Source organism: Mus caroli, chromosome 1, assembly GCF_900094665.2.
Source record: "Mus caroli chromosome 1, CAROLI_EIJ_v1.1, whole genome shotgun sequence".
Taxonomy (NCBI): Eukaryota; Metazoa; Chordata; class Mammalia; order Rodentia; family Muridae; genus Mus; species Mus caroli.
Genome location: NC_034570.1, coordinates 110,600,431 through 110,617,141, shown reverse-complemented (window position 1 = coordinate 110,617,141; position 16,711 = coordinate 110,600,431). Strand labels below are relative to the sequence as shown.

Sequence of the window (16,711 nt, the reverse complement as noted above, 5' to 3'; positions counted from 1 at the left end):
GAGACACTAATAATAATACACCATGAAGCAGAAACACTTTTAAAAAAGGAGAACAGCCTTGTGGTGTCCTGCAGTTTGTCAACAAGTGGTCTTTAGATGTATGAAAAGGGCGCTCAACAGAGTGTCATGAGAAAAAAACACCCACACCTTTCCTGAGCCATTTAAAAAAAAAAAAAGCCCAGGATGGGTAGACAGGAATGACAGCAAAGCATGGAGGGACAATCAACTAAGGAGAGTTTGGAAAACAAAACAAAACAAAACCAGCTTAGCTTAAACACTGCTTGCTTTGAGAAAGCATTTGGAGTAGTTTAAGTGAGACTGTCTCCTACGGGTGCTGACATCTCAATACTTGGTCCCTAGTTGGTGGCACTGTTTGGGGTGTGGGTACCAGGAGGAAGTATGTCTAAGCTCTCTCTGCATCATCCTTGCTTTTGAAGATGTGAGCTCTCCACTTCCTCTTCCTGCCGCCATGTCTGCTACTTTGTGCCTCCCACCATGATGCACACTTACCCTCAGGAACTGTAAACCCAAATAAACCTTCTTCCAGATGCTGCCTTGGTCATGGTGTTCCATCATAGCAAAAGAAGAATGTTACCACAGAAGTTGGTACTAGAGACCGGGCTACTGCTCTGAAGAACCTGGCTATGCTAGTGTGTGGAAGACTTTGTAACTCTGAGCTAGAGAAGTGATTAACTGCTCTCAGAAGACCCATCCTGTAGGAACCCAGAAGACAGCAGGTGCTGAGAGCAATGTTGACTGCAGAGGCCCAGGTCAAGAGGTTTCAGAGGGCAACAGTATTAGGACGGGGCTAGAAATGGTCCTGTGATATTTTGGGAAAGAATCTGGCTGCTCTAGTCCTAAGAACTTGCCTGAGGCTAAATTTAAAAGCAATGGACTAATGTGTTTGGTGCAGGAAATTTCAAGACAGGGTAACACTGAATCTGTAGCATGGTTGTTACAGAAACAGTCTTCAAGGAGAAAGAGCAAATGGGGTAGAGAGAAACAGAAACTACACTGTGGAGAGAAGAGTACTGAGAAGCTCCATGCAGTAGCCAAGACTTGTGCTCACAGAGGCTGCTCACAGACCAGCAGATAGACAGGCCTGCTGTGCACAGTAACACGGGAAGGTGCCCCCAGGCAACACCACCAGCTAAACTTTAGATGCACTGCGGTGCTGACCTGGGTAGGGCTGTCCATGTGGTACTGGCTTGGCAGGCATGAAAGATGCAAGAGGGAAAGATTCTTCCTTCAGTTTCAGAGAGACAATGTGTGGTGGGGAATCCCAGAGAGGGCAAGCGACTATGAGAGGCTATTTTGTGAAGCTGTGAAAGTGAAGTCTGTCCACAGAGGAGACTTCAAGATGTTGGAGATCCCAGAGCCATGAGATACCTGCCAAGTAAAGCTGTACGCAGGAAGGAGAACCAGTCTAAGGAAGAGAGAGCCGTCACAGGCAGCAAAGCTGGAGGGGCAGACAAATCTGACCCCTTTGAAATGAAAGCCCCTTACCCTGAACTTAGAGCTAGAGGATTCAGCATTTGCTCTGCCAGGTTTCAGTCTTGTGTTGGTCCAGTAATTCCTGATCATACCCCATCCTTTCCTTCTAAAATGGTAATGTCCTTTCTGTGCCATTATACGCTGGAAATACGTAAGTTGCCCTTTGATTTTACAGGGAGTTATAATTAAGAGATTGCCTACAGTCTGAAAAGAGACTGGGCTTTAGACTGAAAAGACTATGGGAACTTTGAAATTGGGCTAAAAACATTTTGTATCATTATATGGTGGTCAGGGAGTGGAATTTAGTAGTTTGAATGAGAATGTCACACACAGGCTCTGATATCTGACCATTTGGTCCCCAGTTGGTGGCACTGTTTGAGGGTTCAGGAGGTGAGCCCTTGTTGAAGGAAGCACATCACTTGGGCTAGGCTTTGAGTGTTTGTGGTCTCGGCCCAGTTTGTTCACTTGGATTCATGCTCATAGCTAAAGCTCAGCTTCCTGCGTCATGCCTGCCACATGCTGCTATGCCTCTCTGTCATGATCCTCTGAAACCATAAGCCCAAATGAAGTCTTCTATTTTATCACAGCAATAGAAAAGTAACTAATACTGTATTCAAGAAAAGACAAGATGCTAGAGGCTTATAGAAAGTCCTGAGCTAGCCAAGGAGCTGGGTGCACTCCAACAATCCTTGCTGTGCAGAACCTAGCAACAGCATAATTAGTTCTTTAACAAAGTGAGAACTGAAGTAACAAGGTGTCCACTGGTGAGATCTCTTCCTAATGGCAACACTGCCAAGCCATGCATTGCACAAGAAATACATTTCCTCTAAGTTAAAAACAACCAGAATTTACTAAGTTCCTCCCTTGGAGAGTGTCATAGGACTAGCCAGATCTCTGCCCACTGGAGGGTGCAATGATCTAAGTATTTTATAATGCTGGCTACAGCAAAAACCCTGAGCTCACTCTCATGGATGGAAGCTATACACTTAACACCGCAAAACTGGTCCAGACAGAACCCATCTTTCCTGATAAATGGAAGAAAGCACATATCAGCTGTATTAGGAGAGTTCCAACAACACACGCCAACTCAACTGGCCTTGAAACCTAACAAAAAGAAACATGATCCCTGAATACTTCTGCAGCTGCAACCCAATGTGCATACCCATGAGAAGTTAAATTAAAAATACACAGAACAGTACTCAGGGTTCCAGGCATCTGGAGTTCACAGGTTGTCCCCAAGGCAACTCTATAGAACTACTTAAAGTATGACTAGAGAGAATGTTCCATGTCTCTGTCCTAGGTACTCTGCAACACCAGCTTCTACACACGAGTGTTTATACATCTGACCAGTACACTATTATATATATATAGAGACTGAGTATTATGACTCAAATTATATATATATACACACACACATATATATATGTGTGTGTATATATATATGAATAATGTAAAAGAATGCCTTAAATACTTTAAATCACAACAACCAAAGATAACAGCATAGCCCATGCAAAAGAAAAAAAAATTGAAAGAGTGATTGATGGATGAGAGGTGGTCTGGAGGAACGTTCAGTCTTTAAGGGATGTCACAATATTATTTTCAATGTGTTGCTTCAGAGAATGTTGGCTTTCAGATAAATTCACCCCATGATTTTCAACCCAAACTCCTTTAAAATATTTCGCTCTAGTTCTAATGGTTGCCCTATCACAGTGGCCTCTTGTGAGAAGAGGAAAGTAAAGGCTCTGCCAGCTGTTGTCCCCTTTGTCACTTTCCAGGAATAACACAACTCCAGCTGTCACATCGGCAACAGCGTGTGTCCAATCCCTAAGGTTTCTTCTTCAAGCACCCTTAGAATGAAGCTGAAATCATGAGCTCTGGGTGCGAGAGATGACTGTTCTCTAGTGACTGGCATCATCCCCCTTTAGGCTTGATGCTGTCTACTGTTTGCCTTTTTTTCAGATCAATACCCTTTAAGCCTTCACTTAGGAAAGAGTTTCCCAGGAAGGCTGTCATCACAAAGTGGGTTGGACAAACAACCCTAAATCTACTTTTTTAAAATGTTTATTTGTTTATTTATGAATTTATTAGATATAAGTACAGACAGAGATATGGATGGCAGGCCTGCCTGGTCTCTCTTTCGTTATTATACTTTTTTAAAATGTTTATCTTTTGTTTTTGTGTTTGTATGGACATGTGTTTGCATAGGCACTCAGAGGCCAGAAGTGGTGTCAGCTCTTTAGAGCTAAAGTTACAGGCATTTGTGAGCCCTCTGATGGAGGTGCTTGGACTAAAACAGTAAGTGCTCCTCTCTAGCCCCCAACCCTGAGACTTGAGGGGTGTCACATGAAGATTGTGCAGAGGCTGGTGAGGTGAATCTGCATGTGACACAGAGCGCCCCATTTTAGCCTGGACACAATCCCTAGACATAACTGTTTAGGTTAAAGCCCAAGCTTTGATCACCTGTAAACTTTCCAATTAGACATGAAGGGACTTCGCTATGAGTCTTAGATTAGGAAGAGTAACTCAGTCAACCAGCAGCCATTGACCTAAGGGCAGGTCATGTCACCCTAATGTAGCCCAGTGACTACCCTGTGGAGAACCAGATGGCAGGTGGGTAGGGTCACTGGGTCAGAATGACAAAAAGAAACCAATGGGGAGAGAGGAAGTCTGTTTTGGGGACCTTTCTTTTCTGTCATTTGAGGGCTAAGAACACCAGGTGTAGCGAAAGAATAGGAGCTCTGCCATGAAACCAGCTTCAGCCCTAGGTAGGGCTGAAGGGCATTTTTAGGGAGATAGGACAATGACACAACCTAGCCTGCTTTTTTTGTTTTTGTTAACCTGACTTGAGCTAGATATATCTGGGAAGAAGAACCTCAGCTGGGAAAATGTTTCCATCACATGGCTTGTAGGGCATTTGCTTGACCAATGATTAACGTGGGAGCCCACCACCCCACTGTGGGTGGTCTCATGTCTTAGGCCTGAGTGGTGTAAGAAATCAGGCTGAGCAAGCCAGTAAGCAGCACTCCTCCATGGCTATCGACCGCTTCAGTTCCCTCCCTGATTTCTCTGGAAGACAGACTACAAACTGTAAGCTGAAGTAAAGCCTTTCCTCCTCAGGCTGTCTCATCACTGCAGTAAAAAGCAAACGCCTCTCAGGGCTTTCTGTCTGGTTGCTGTGAAACAGTATTTGTGATTTCACAGTAGGGACAGTGACTTGTGGAAAGCACAGTCTCACAGCACTTCTGCACCTGGGACTCACATTAAGGAAACTGCACCCACCTCGGTCTACCTGGACATCATGATGGGTCCTGACTGCTATGCTAGGACAAACAGCCCATGAGAATAAATGGTTAGATGGTTAAAGGGTCACTGTCTCTTAGAGCAGCTGCCTGGCTCCCAAGCCTGTCCCTGCTCACCTGTCTCACCCAGGCTCCATTCCTGCAAGTTTAAATGGAGGCAGGAATCTCACCAGAGGAGCTCAGAGGCTTTCTAAAAGACCCAGGGCAATATTGGGAACACAATAATATTGTGACATCTTGAACAAATTTAACAGGTAGCATGTTACCTGGGAGAGTAAGAGCGCCTGAGAGTCTTGTGGGAGGGAGCGGTGGGAATGGAGTTAGGCTGAGAAAAGGGAGGTGGGGGCTTCGATAGCCCGTCGGCACTCCAACCCCACAACCGACTGCAGTGATCAGAAGAGGAAAATCAGAGAGAGAAAAACATAGATACAAGGGGGAGGGGAGGAGGAAGATGCTCCATTGGAGTTTCTTTAGAATTCCTCTTTTCTGACAAACTTATAAAATCAGCTGGAGCAAAATTTAGTACTTTGTACATGGAGGGAAAAAAAGAACAGGTTCATTTTACAGTTTGCTTCTCAGTTTTTATTTTTTCTTCCCCAACCATAGGCTAAGCTGACAGCATTGATCAACTGAGGTTGACTGGTAAGATGGCTCAGCAGTTAAGAACACTGGCTGCTCTTCCAGAGGTCCTGAGTCCAATTCCCAGCAACCACATGGTAGCTTAGGACCATCTATAAAGGGATCTGATGCCCTCTTCTGGCATGTAGGTGTATGTGCAGACAGAGTTCTACATTAAAAAAAAAAATAATACACAAATTTGGCAGAGCACTCAGGAAGTAGACAGATCTCTCTGTCTACTGAGAGATCTGAGCTAGAGGCTAGCTTGGTCTACAGAGTAAGTTCCAGGACATCCAAGGCTACATGGAGAAACACTGTATCTGGATAAGAAAAAACAAAAAAAACAAAAACTAAAACAACCCAAAGTCAACGGAGACCCCGAAAGTAGCCATGTACATGCCTGTGAGAGGGCGTACTGTCTGCCTGGGCTGTACATACATTGGAAGCACTGGAAACCAAGGATGCTAATGTGGTACCTGAGTCATTTCAGAAAGAACTGGAGGTAGTACTCTCCAGACTTAATTCAAGTGGGACAGTTGAGGTGCTCTATAGTGTGGGGACTATGGGGCAGCAGACAGTGCTGCTGAGCTGGGGATCTAGTTAGAGTTCAGAAGACAGAGTACCACTGGAGGGTGGGTAATGAAGGCAGTAAGTCTCAGCTGGCCAGCTCAGAGGAGAAAATAAACTACAGACATGAAATGGCATTCCTCTGCTTCTGTATCACCCATAGGAAACAAACGCACCTGGGAACACAGCTATCCAATTGCTTGCCACAGTGTCAGTAACTGACCTGGGCTTGCGAGGCCCCCAGGGAAGTTCTAACTCCTTCCACAAGTCTTGAGAACACAGGGCAGAGCCCACAGCATCCTGCCTGCTGCAGCAGTTTGTATGTGTTTGTATGGAGGTCAGACCACAACCTCAGGGGCTGCTCAGGTGCCTTCTATTTTTAATGAAACAAGACGTCCAAGTACCCAGGAACTTTACCAAGTAGGCTAAGCTAGGTAGGTTGGCTTGCATGCATGGTCTGGGGATTAGTGTTCACCTCTTATCTCATTACTGCTGGGAATAGAAGTGCCTAGCCTTTTACATTTTTTAAAAACTGGGTTCTGAGGATTGAACTCAAGTCCTCATGCTTGGAAGGCAAGTGGTTTACCAATTGAGCCATCACCACCTTCAGTGCCACCAACACAGTTCTCACAGCTGGTGTCCCTGGGTGTTAGCATCCCTGAGGAGGGGCACAGAACCCACTTGGTAGGGAAAATACAGCCTGGAGATGAGAGGTCATTGTGGTACAGGATCTAAAGCCCTTTTCAAGCCACATTCAGGCTGGGGGTAAGCAGAGAGGGAACAGGGGTGGTACCCAAGTGTGGTTCCACATGTGGGCGGGGCTTGATATGAACACTTGCCATGGTCTAGAGATGCTACCTCACCTAGCCAGGAGAAACACAAGAGCCATCTGAGGGGCAGCTTTGCCAGTGCACTCAGAGGTGACCATGCAGTTCCATTCTGTTCTGGGACATGCTCATCAGGAACACAGAGCAGACTGCAGCAAGATCTGAGATACTTGCCACTGCAATTCTTCTCTACCACAAAATTGTAAAATATAATTAAGTGTTAAATGATAATCTCCACTCAGATATCGGGTCATACCTGCTCATTAGTTGGGAATAGCTGGCAGTCACCCCTCTCTCACGCACCAATCAGTAATGACATGATACTACTGGGTCGATAAAAAGAACTTTCTCACCAGGGAAATCTAAAGCTACCATCAAATTAGAGCTATTACTACTTTTAAACAGTCCTTTATTATCACCGTGATCAAATTACAGAACTTTGGATTAAAACAAAAATCCTAGTTCATCTTGATGTGCAGAACTAAAAAACAAACGAACAAACCCAACCAAACAGCCAGTCTTCTTCTATTTTTTTTCCATTGAAGATCATGCTTGGCTTAGAAACATGGCAGAGGTGACGTTTATTACCCCTTGAGAGATGTGCAAGCTACTCAACTCTTGTGTTTAACCTAAAACTACATTAACTGAGTAATTCACTAAAGAAGACATGGCCATGAGAATATATATTCTGGTCATGGCCAGAACTTCCAATATTGAAAACAAATCTCTTCATTTCTTTCTCCTAAGAGTTTTTTTTTTTAAAGCTATGGTTAAGAATTAATGAACATTTTTAATGTTTTGGAAACCTGCAAAGATTAATTTCTAGCCAGTTTTTTAACCTAGTATCAAAGTAGTAAAACACTTAATTTGAGGTATTATCTTTTCTCATTACCTAACAATGCAATAGCTGAAAGATATACGAACTACACACTATGGAAGAACAGGCTTCCTAATTAAGAATACAAAGCATCATGCTGAGACAAAGCATTAATTTATAGAGAACATGCATTCTCCATAAAGTTTTCACTGTCTGTACTGCACCCTGATGACTCACTCAGGCTAAACCATGTACCTCAGTGATCTTAGCAGTCAATCACTGGAAGGGCAGAGTGTCTCTCATCAGTGTCTGTCTGATTCTAACATGCTGCAACTCTAACAACACAGATCAAATCTGGAGATATAACATCATGCTTGATACTACAGATCAAGTATGGATCTGATATTATAGATATTACTTGATAATACAGCCCATACAAAGCATTCAAAGACAGCAAGGTGCGGTAACAGCTTATAGAACACATGCTTTCCCGAAGTACAGATTGTCTTTGTCCCATGACATTGAGTAACTGGTGTCTGAAGAGGATGCTAGTGGTAAGAAAGGAATCCACTGTATTTAAAAGCACCAGTGTGCTAGGCTTGATCTTACATGCCTGCAATTCCCATCACTGGGGGTGGGGGGAGAGAAGGAGTGAGGGCATAGGATCTTGAGTCCAGTGTTATCCTCTGCTATGTAGTTTGAGTCAGCCTGGACTAAATGAGACCCTGTCTCAAAACAAAAGGCAAAACCAAAAATAAATGTGGACATCCTTTCAGCAGAAAAATATATCAGGAAAGGGTATATTTGGCATATTTTTATAGCTCAAAGACCTTGACTTCTCATAGATAAAATATAGCACTTGAGGTCCTTGGTGATCCAGAATATTTTGTGGCTTCATAGAGCCACCACTCTGAGGTCTAAGAAGCCTTGAGACACCTCTCCTGTGTAGTCACCCTACTGTTGGGCATGGTGATATTTGACTGCCATCTCAGGAGCCTAGAGGCCGAGCGAGACAAGCTATATATGGAAAGTTCCAAGCCAACTAGGACTACTTAGCAGACAGCTCAAAAACAAAAATAAAACTAACAAGTAAGAAGCTAGGCCCCCAGACGAACAGGAGTCTGTACATGCTGAACGTCATGATGTGCAAGTCCCCAGCCACTGTCTTTGCAGAGCAGCATCTGCTTTAAATAGGACACAGGCAGGTCTGGAGTAGTAAACTGACTGGAAAACTACCCCAGGCTTGGTGCAGACTCTAAAGGGTCTATTGCTAACTCAATAATACCATTATAGTTCTCTACGTTTTAGAGGACAGCTGAAGGGCTTCCTCAAGAATCCATGTGACCTTCAGTGTTTACATCTATGAGGTATTTGGCTCAGTGTTTAGAGCTAGCAGAACTACAGAGAACATGAAGCACAAACTACTCACTGTGGTGCAGGAGTTAACTGACAAAGACTCCACAGTTACAAGTGGCGGGAGGAGGGAGCCCATACCCCTGTCCTAGACTCTGCTTTCAGCTTAAGTCTAAGCAGGCTGCAAAAGATGGGGCATTTTCATTTTTCACTTCTGTGGAATGAGCTTACCTTGGAGATAGTCCCCCATGGGAACAGTTGGTGGGTGAGGTCAGGGGGCTGGTCCTGCTGCTGGGGTGGCGGGAAGGTGTCCGGCCAATTGTATTGCTTGGAGATCCCTGGGGCAAAGGAGTGTAGGCACCATTATCCAAAGGTTTTTTTGAAAGTCCAAGCACCCTTCCCTTTGTCTCTTAACCCACGTGTAAGTAAATGCATGGGGTCTGTCCACAATGACAATCCCTGCCCCACCCCAACCCTACTGCAAGTTGTGTCAACAGATAACTGTTCTGCAGGAACTCTTGAAGCTTAATGGCACTGTCAGTTTATGGTGACTAATACTACTAATCTGACAAAACCCAGAATCACGTAAAAGACCAATCAGTGGACAAGTTGGCAAGAGACTATCAAGACTGGATTAATTGGAGCCGGGCGTGGTGGCGCACGCCTTTAATCCCAGCACTCGGGAGGCAGAGGCAGGCGGATTTCTGAGTTCGAGGCCAGCCTGGTCTACAAAGTGAGTTCCAGGACAGCCAAGGCTATACAGAGAAACCCTGTTTCGAAAAACCAAACCAAAAAAATAAATAAAGACTGGATTAATTAAGGTGGGAAGACCCACCCTGAATTCCGGCATTGTCATCCCAAGGGTTAGAGTGCCAGGCAGAATAGAAGGAACAAAATGAGTTGAGCATCAGCAAGTGACCACTACTCTCTGCTCCTTAACTGCAGATGCAGTGTGACCAGCTGCCCCCTACTCCTGCCACTCCCCCCCCCCCAGCGTCATGACGACTGAACAACACTGGAAATGTCACCCAGGACATATCCTCTCTTCAGTTCCTCTGGTCAGTGCATTGGGAAAGGAACAAATAATAGCTCTGCTAAGAGATACAATTAAGTAATTCTGTCACTACAGGAATAAAATAACTACGATTCCAGCAATGAAGGAATAATAAAACAACTTGGTAAATATTTGAGTGACTTTACAACCTTACCCACAAGAGTGCCAAATCCATTTACTTCTGGAGCAGAAGCCAGGATCAGAAAGGACCCCAATCTCGCAGGCTCAAAGCTTGTTAAGAGAGGACAAGGAAGCTGGCTGTCACTCAGCCTGGTGGCTGGGTGAGGGTCCCTTGGAGGTCATGATCAAACCATGAGCGGGCACTTACCACACCGGTGTTACTGGAGTTCTTGAGGTGGTTATGCAGGAGTTTGGTGGCACCATCCTGGAATGTTTTTGGCAAGGCACCAAGTAACATGGTAAATTCAGGCGTGTTCAGTTCAAACAGAGAGATGAGCACAATCTGTGCTGCCTAGAAAAGGAATGGATGGCTAAGTGACAAGTGTGCACCACGCCACCAGAGAGGTCACAAGCACAGAGAACCTGACTTCAATCTGGAATAGTCCTTGCTTCTGTTGTAATGCCCTGGCCTTGGATGACACATTTCCTTTGCTGTCTAGCAGGAGGAAGGAAGCTGGGAAGTAGAAGAATATTAATAATATCACATTATATAGTAATAAAAATATTAAATGTTTAAGATTGTTCTCACTCTAGTGAGAAGTGGGCAAGCTGGCAGTGCACCCTGGGAAGAGGAAGTTTCCAGACAAACCACTGTTGGGTTTATCTTGGGACATTCTACCCCACTGCAGTTGGCTCTAAATTAGAAATTTTAAATACACATGAAAAATGTCTTCTTTTATGCCTAAGAAGCAGAACAAAGACTTAGAGGGAACAAACTGGATACTGAGATAGACAAAAGTGCACTCTGTTTCCTTTGGGAAAAAATTTTATTAACTGAGTGATAACGCAGGGGCACTTGCAGTGACGGTGGCCATGGGAAAGCAATCTAAAACAAGAGACAGGAACTTTCCCTCAAGCACTGTGCTCCTAAGGCTGTGGCTTAGCCATAGCTTAAAGACCAAAGACTCGGGAATCAGTGAGGAGACTGACTTAGAATCGCTGAAGCTGGGTGTGGTGGTGCCTGCCTTTTATCTCAGCGCAGAGGCAGAGGGGCAGAGGCCAATTTCTGAGTGCCCGCAACCTGGTCTACACAGTGTGGTCCAGGCAGGTCAAATGAGCAGAGAGAGAGAATCTGTCTTAAACAACAACAAAGGAAAAAAAAAACCCTCAAACTAAGCTGAAAGATGCTTCTGGTAAATACCAATTGCCATTTCTTGTTAATTTCTACGAGTCAAGAGAAAGAAAAAAATTATGCAAAACTATTTATAGTTTCTATTTCATTTTTATTTTAACTGACTATACTGTAAGACATCTTTTCAGAGACTATAATATTTAGGATTACGGTAAAGTCTTTGGAATACTTTCCATGATATAGGGTCAAATTAAAAACTAAGAATATTCTTTGTGGAATAAAAAATTCTTTTTCCACCTTTCTAAATGCATTCATTTAGAAAAGCACCAGACACCATTTCCTCTCCTGATCATCACAGACTGTTAGCAGACTATCTCTCAGCCTCTCTACCCCAGACCCCAGGTGGCTGGCGCACTCTCAACCACACCCGAGAAACATCATTACTGATGATGTGCTATGATAAAACACACTTTCCTGATTTAAGCACCATATGAAACAATCTGTTTCAAACAAATGAAGGTACTGTTAGGTGATTTGTAGAACAAAACCAATTCCAAACAGTGTGCAAATAAGTCTGTACTGTTAAACAGTTCATGAGACGTTAGGGAAACTTCACACACATGCAGGAAAATCACACGGTGAGGAGAAGGCAGACAGGAGAATTTCCGCACACGAAAACACAAATGTGCTGTCACTGCAGTAAGGATGCACAGAGACTTGGGCTTTGCATGTGCACAGAGGCCCCTGAAAACTGTCTCTTCATCTTGCAGACAGAGCCTCGGCTTGGTACTGAACTTGCTATATGTGACGACTGTGAACCTCTGGTTTTCCTGACTCCATCCCTGGAGTACCAGGATGACAGCTGTACACTACCATGCCATAGTACGAGGAGCTGTGGACAGAACAAGGGCATGCTGGGCAAGTACTCTACTTACTGCATTCTGGAACAGTCTTTCTTCATTGTGAAATGTGCCAGTGTTTTTAAGAGACCATATTTCCTCCCAGAATAATGCACATGTAATGCCTCAAAATAACTTGAAGATTTTCATGATACTAATAAAAAACAGCATTTTTTAAGAACAGTAGGCTTGTAGCCCTAGGCAATGTGCAAATACTTGCCTATTTATGAAGATTTACTTTTATCTCAGGAAAGAAAGCACACAGTAAGACCTTTAAATTCTAACTCATTAGGCTTTTCAAATAATTCCAATGCTAAATTTAAAACACACATGTATTTAGTGAGTGTGTGAATGTGTGTATACATATGCTGTGTGCATGCTTGTGCACCTACGGAGGCCAGAAGAGGGTGTCAGATCCTGTGGGGTAGGAATTACAGGTGGTTGTGATCCACCTAATGTGGGCACTGGGGTCTGCAAGAGCAGGTAAGTGCTCTTAACTGCTGGGTCCTTTCTCCGGCCCCCTTTACTTTAAAAATATTTATTTTTATTCCCTTTCCCCTGTGTATGGGTGTGTGATTATGTGTATGTACACACATGAGAACATATATGCATATGTCTGCAGAAGTCAGAAGGCGGCGTTTGTATCTCCTGGAGCTGGAGGTACAGGCAGTTGTGAGCCACCTTTTCAGTCCTCAAAAGTCAAACTTTGGCTTAAAGATGGTTACAAAGTACAGTCTTTTTCTGAGATCAAAACTTCAGAAATTAAAAATATAACTTGAGAATATGTTTTAAAAATATTTCAAATCAAACTTTGACAATGAGACTGCTATGTCCCTAAACTCTGTGATTTACTGAGAACTGAAAATACTGGAATCCAAGCAAGCGAGAAAGAGAGATAATATCTGCCATTACTATCAAGATGATTACACTGGAGGATAATTCTACCCAGCACTTGGGAGACAGAAGCAGGAGGAGCTCTATAAGTTTAAGGCTAGCAGCCAAGTTAGATAGTAATATTCCGTCTCAAAAACAAACAAAAAGGTCACTTTCAAATACTAAACTACTTAAAGAACATTTGTGAAAACACGGGGTATAATTCATGCTTACTAGCTCAGAAAGTGGAAAAGACACACAACATACTCACACATGCCCCTGCACAGCCTCTACCACTGCCAGAACCGCTAAGGTAGCCTGATAAAATTTTCCAAGTGTTACTAACGTGTATGTGTGTGTGTGTGTGTGTGTGTGTGTGTAGCATGCATTTCTGATTTGATTAGGCTGGCTGGCCAGTGAGTTCTGGGGACCTGCTTGCCTCCGCTCCTCTGGCATCTTAAGCATGTTCTGCCATGCTTCTTCACATGGGTGCTGGGGATCTGAACTCAGGCCCTCCCTCACAATTATACAAGCACTTTGCCCACTGAAGCATCTCCACAGCCCCTTGCTAGCTTTTTCTAGTAGACAATTTAGAAGTTGTTATGGCCCGGTAATTTCAGGGTCAAATGGAATCTTAAGAGTGATTCTCAATTTTCTTTTTTAAATTTATTTTATTTATATGAGTACACTGTAGCTGTCAGACACACCAGAAAAGGGCATCAGATCCCATTATAGATGGTTGGGAGCCACCATGTGGTTTCTGGGAATTGAACTCAGGACCACTGGAAGAGCAGTCAGTGCTCTTAACCTCTGAGTTATCTCTTCAGCCCGAGTGATTCTCGTTTGTTCCTTTCTAGTAGAATTCAGGAGTAGGTAAAAGGTTCTTCAAAACTCACTGTCTGCTGAGAACTCCTGGACCATCATCTGCCTGCCAGCTGTACACTTTACAAAAGAAAGGACTTCTTCCAAGCAGGCAGGTCATAAATTAAACTTTAATATATGCTTCAGTGTTGATACTATTCAGTTGTAAAAACTTCTAATGTGGGAAAACGGAAGGACACAAAGTTTCTAATTTACTGAGAAGAGTAAATCTCCTTTACAAAACCATTGAAGACAAGGTACTTTGAAAAAAAATTATGTGTGTTTGTATGTGTGGGTTCACATGAAGGCCAGAGGATAACCTCCAGGTTGTTTCTCAGGTGCTGCCCACCTTGTTTTTTGGACAGCATCACTCAGTGGACTGGAGCTTGCCAAGCAGACTAGGCTAGCTGGCTCAGCATCCCCAGGGATCTTCTTGTTCCCACTTCCTCTGCATGGCAGCAGCACCTTGATCCATGGGCGCTGGGCCCCAGCTTGGGTAAAGGTGTCTGCCTGAGTCCTAGATACTACGATACTCCCCTTGCTGTTCCATTTGATACGGTAGTGAGCAACACTTAGAAACCATTCACTGGGAAGGTAGTTAATCAGGAACCAACATCAAACCAGGCACACAGAAAGAATCACATGCCATCATATTAATGGTAATTCTCAGTGGCCTCACAGGGGGCAACTGATGTGGACAATGTGAAGGTGGACAGAGTGTGTGCTTGGGGTTAGTATATGGGCTCCATCTACCTGTTTACAACTTTCTTCCAAGTTTCCTTCTCCAGGCCCAGAACAGGTGGGAACTGACCTACCAGGGACATCCTCCCCTGCTCGACTACGCTGACGCTGGGACTGGTGAGCAGAAGAGGGGAGGGTGCATTAGAAAGAGGAAACAGTCAGTGGAGGTTGTCTGCTGGCTCAAAGTAAAGCTTCATCACGGCTGAGGCCCCTGAGTCAGAAGTCAGGGACAGTGAGACCTCAGTACCCTGATCTTTGCTGGGTGTCTTAGTTAATCACAATCCTTCGTGAGAGGAGGAGAAGTCTTGCTTCCTGTGATATGAAGGGCAATCAGAAGCCGAAGTGAGACATGAGAAGCAGTCATGGTTAAGTTCACAGTCAACTCTTAGGTTTTAGATTAGGCTTGCTCCCACACATACATACATATATATATATATATATATATGTATATATATATATATATATATATACACACAAACACACACATATTTTACATTAACACTTGTGTGTGTATGTGTGTGGTGAGGTGCACATGTACTACAACATTATGTGGGAACCAGGAACAACTTGTAAGAGACATTTTTCTTCTTCTACCACATGGGTTTCGTGAATCAAACCCAGTTCATTAGGCTTGGTGGCAAGAGCCTTTACCCGCTGAGCCATCTTGCTCTTAAGTCATTTAGAAATGTCACCCTTCAGAGACCTGCATACTTTTCTGGATGCGTTGAACAGTGTGTCTACTCTTCCTAGGTTTCTTTGCCATGCCTCCATTGCTCACATTTCTCAAAACCTGATAAAGCCAAGGAATCACCAAGCACTTGTGAAAGGTCCCTGGCTAGCCCACCGAAAAGTGACACCAGCTTTAACATTTGACAGAGAGAATCACACAAAATAAGCAGACATACAGCATCGAGAATTGTTAATGAGGAACATGCAATTAAATACTATGGCTGGACTTAGGGGTTCACACTGTAACCCAGCACTGGGAAAAGGAGGCAGGAAATCAAAAGTGCTAAGCCAATGTGAATTTCATCAAGCTCTGTCTCAAAAAACTAAGGGCTGGAGATACAGCACAGGAGTAGAGAGCCTTGCCAGCCTTCCAAGGCATTGGATCTGAGTTCTAGCATCTCACATGCACATACTCACACACAAGACAGAAACAAACAATTTTTTGTTTTTTTTGTTGTTTTTTTTCGAGACACAGGGTTTCTCTGTGTAGCCCTGGCTGTCCTGGAACTCACTCTGTAGACCAGGCTGGCCTCAAACTCAGAAATTCGCCTGCCTCTGCCTCCCATGTGCTGGGATTAAAGGCATGCACCACCACTGCCCGGAGGAAACAAACAAATTTAACGGGAAAAATTCTATTGCCTTTATTAGATGGTCTTTCATATATAATATGACTTCCTAAGTACTGGAAAGAGCTTGGTTCTCAACTTGTTTCTCAACAGCAACAAATCCCAAACAACCCTTAGACAACAGCAAAAGATCTAACAGGATCTTTTTCTTACTGAAATCAAGGCTGCTCTCGATGCCCCAGCTAAGTATTGTCAGCCTCTCAAAGACAAGAAACTCATGAGATTAAATGCCTTGCTCAGCTGCACAGGCAGAAGCCAAAAGGAGGCCAAGCAGCAAACTTGTTTCCAGGTAACATTCTCTATTACTTTCCACCAATACAGTGCCCTGGAAAAGGTCTAGTGACCACTGACATCTAGCTGGCACACTTACACAAGGAAAAGGTTAATGTTGAAGTAGCCACGCCAGGTAATAGTTGGGTATCTCTGGGAGGCTTCCAGCAGTCACAGTCTGTTAGGCAATACCCTTTGAATGCTGTGAGTTTGCTTTTCGTTTTGAAAAAATACCTTAAATACTAAAACTCCCTTCTCCTTGCAGAGTGAAACATCCCTGAAAAATGGAGCTAAAAATGAAACAAAGGAAATATTAAAAAATATTGGAAGTTAGCCGGGTGTGGTGGTGCACGCCTTTAATCCCAGCACTTGGGAGGCAGAGGCAGGCGGATTTCTGAGTTCGAGGCCAGCCTGGTCTACAGAGTGAGTTC

The 16,711-nt window shown here is 43.9% G+C and overlaps 1 protein-coding gene across 26 annotated transcripts in view; it reads right to left on the bottom strand.

Moving 5' to 3' along the window:
* The window catches only part of Clasp1 (cytoplasmic linker associated protein 1), a 209,264-nt gene that overhangs the window by 31,313 nt on the left and 161,240 nt on the right, over positions 1–16,711 (bottom strand). For 15 of the 26 annotated variants that reach the window (XM_029477071.1, XM_029477080.1, XM_029477093.1 and 12 more), the window contains 2 exons: positions 10,358–10,501; positions 9,207–9,313 (listed from right to left, as the gene is read on the bottom strand). In XM_029477071.1, the coding sequence (XP_029332931.1) occupies positions 9,207–9,313; positions 10,358–10,501 (251 nt within the window). Of the gene's footprint in view, positions 1–5,059; positions 5,177–9,206; positions 9,314–10,357; positions 10,502–14,667; positions 14,770–16,711 lie in introns of all 26 variants that reach the window. The other 11 variants (XM_029477053.1, XM_029477049.1, XM_029477058.1 and 8 more) reach the window with 2 other exon arrangements.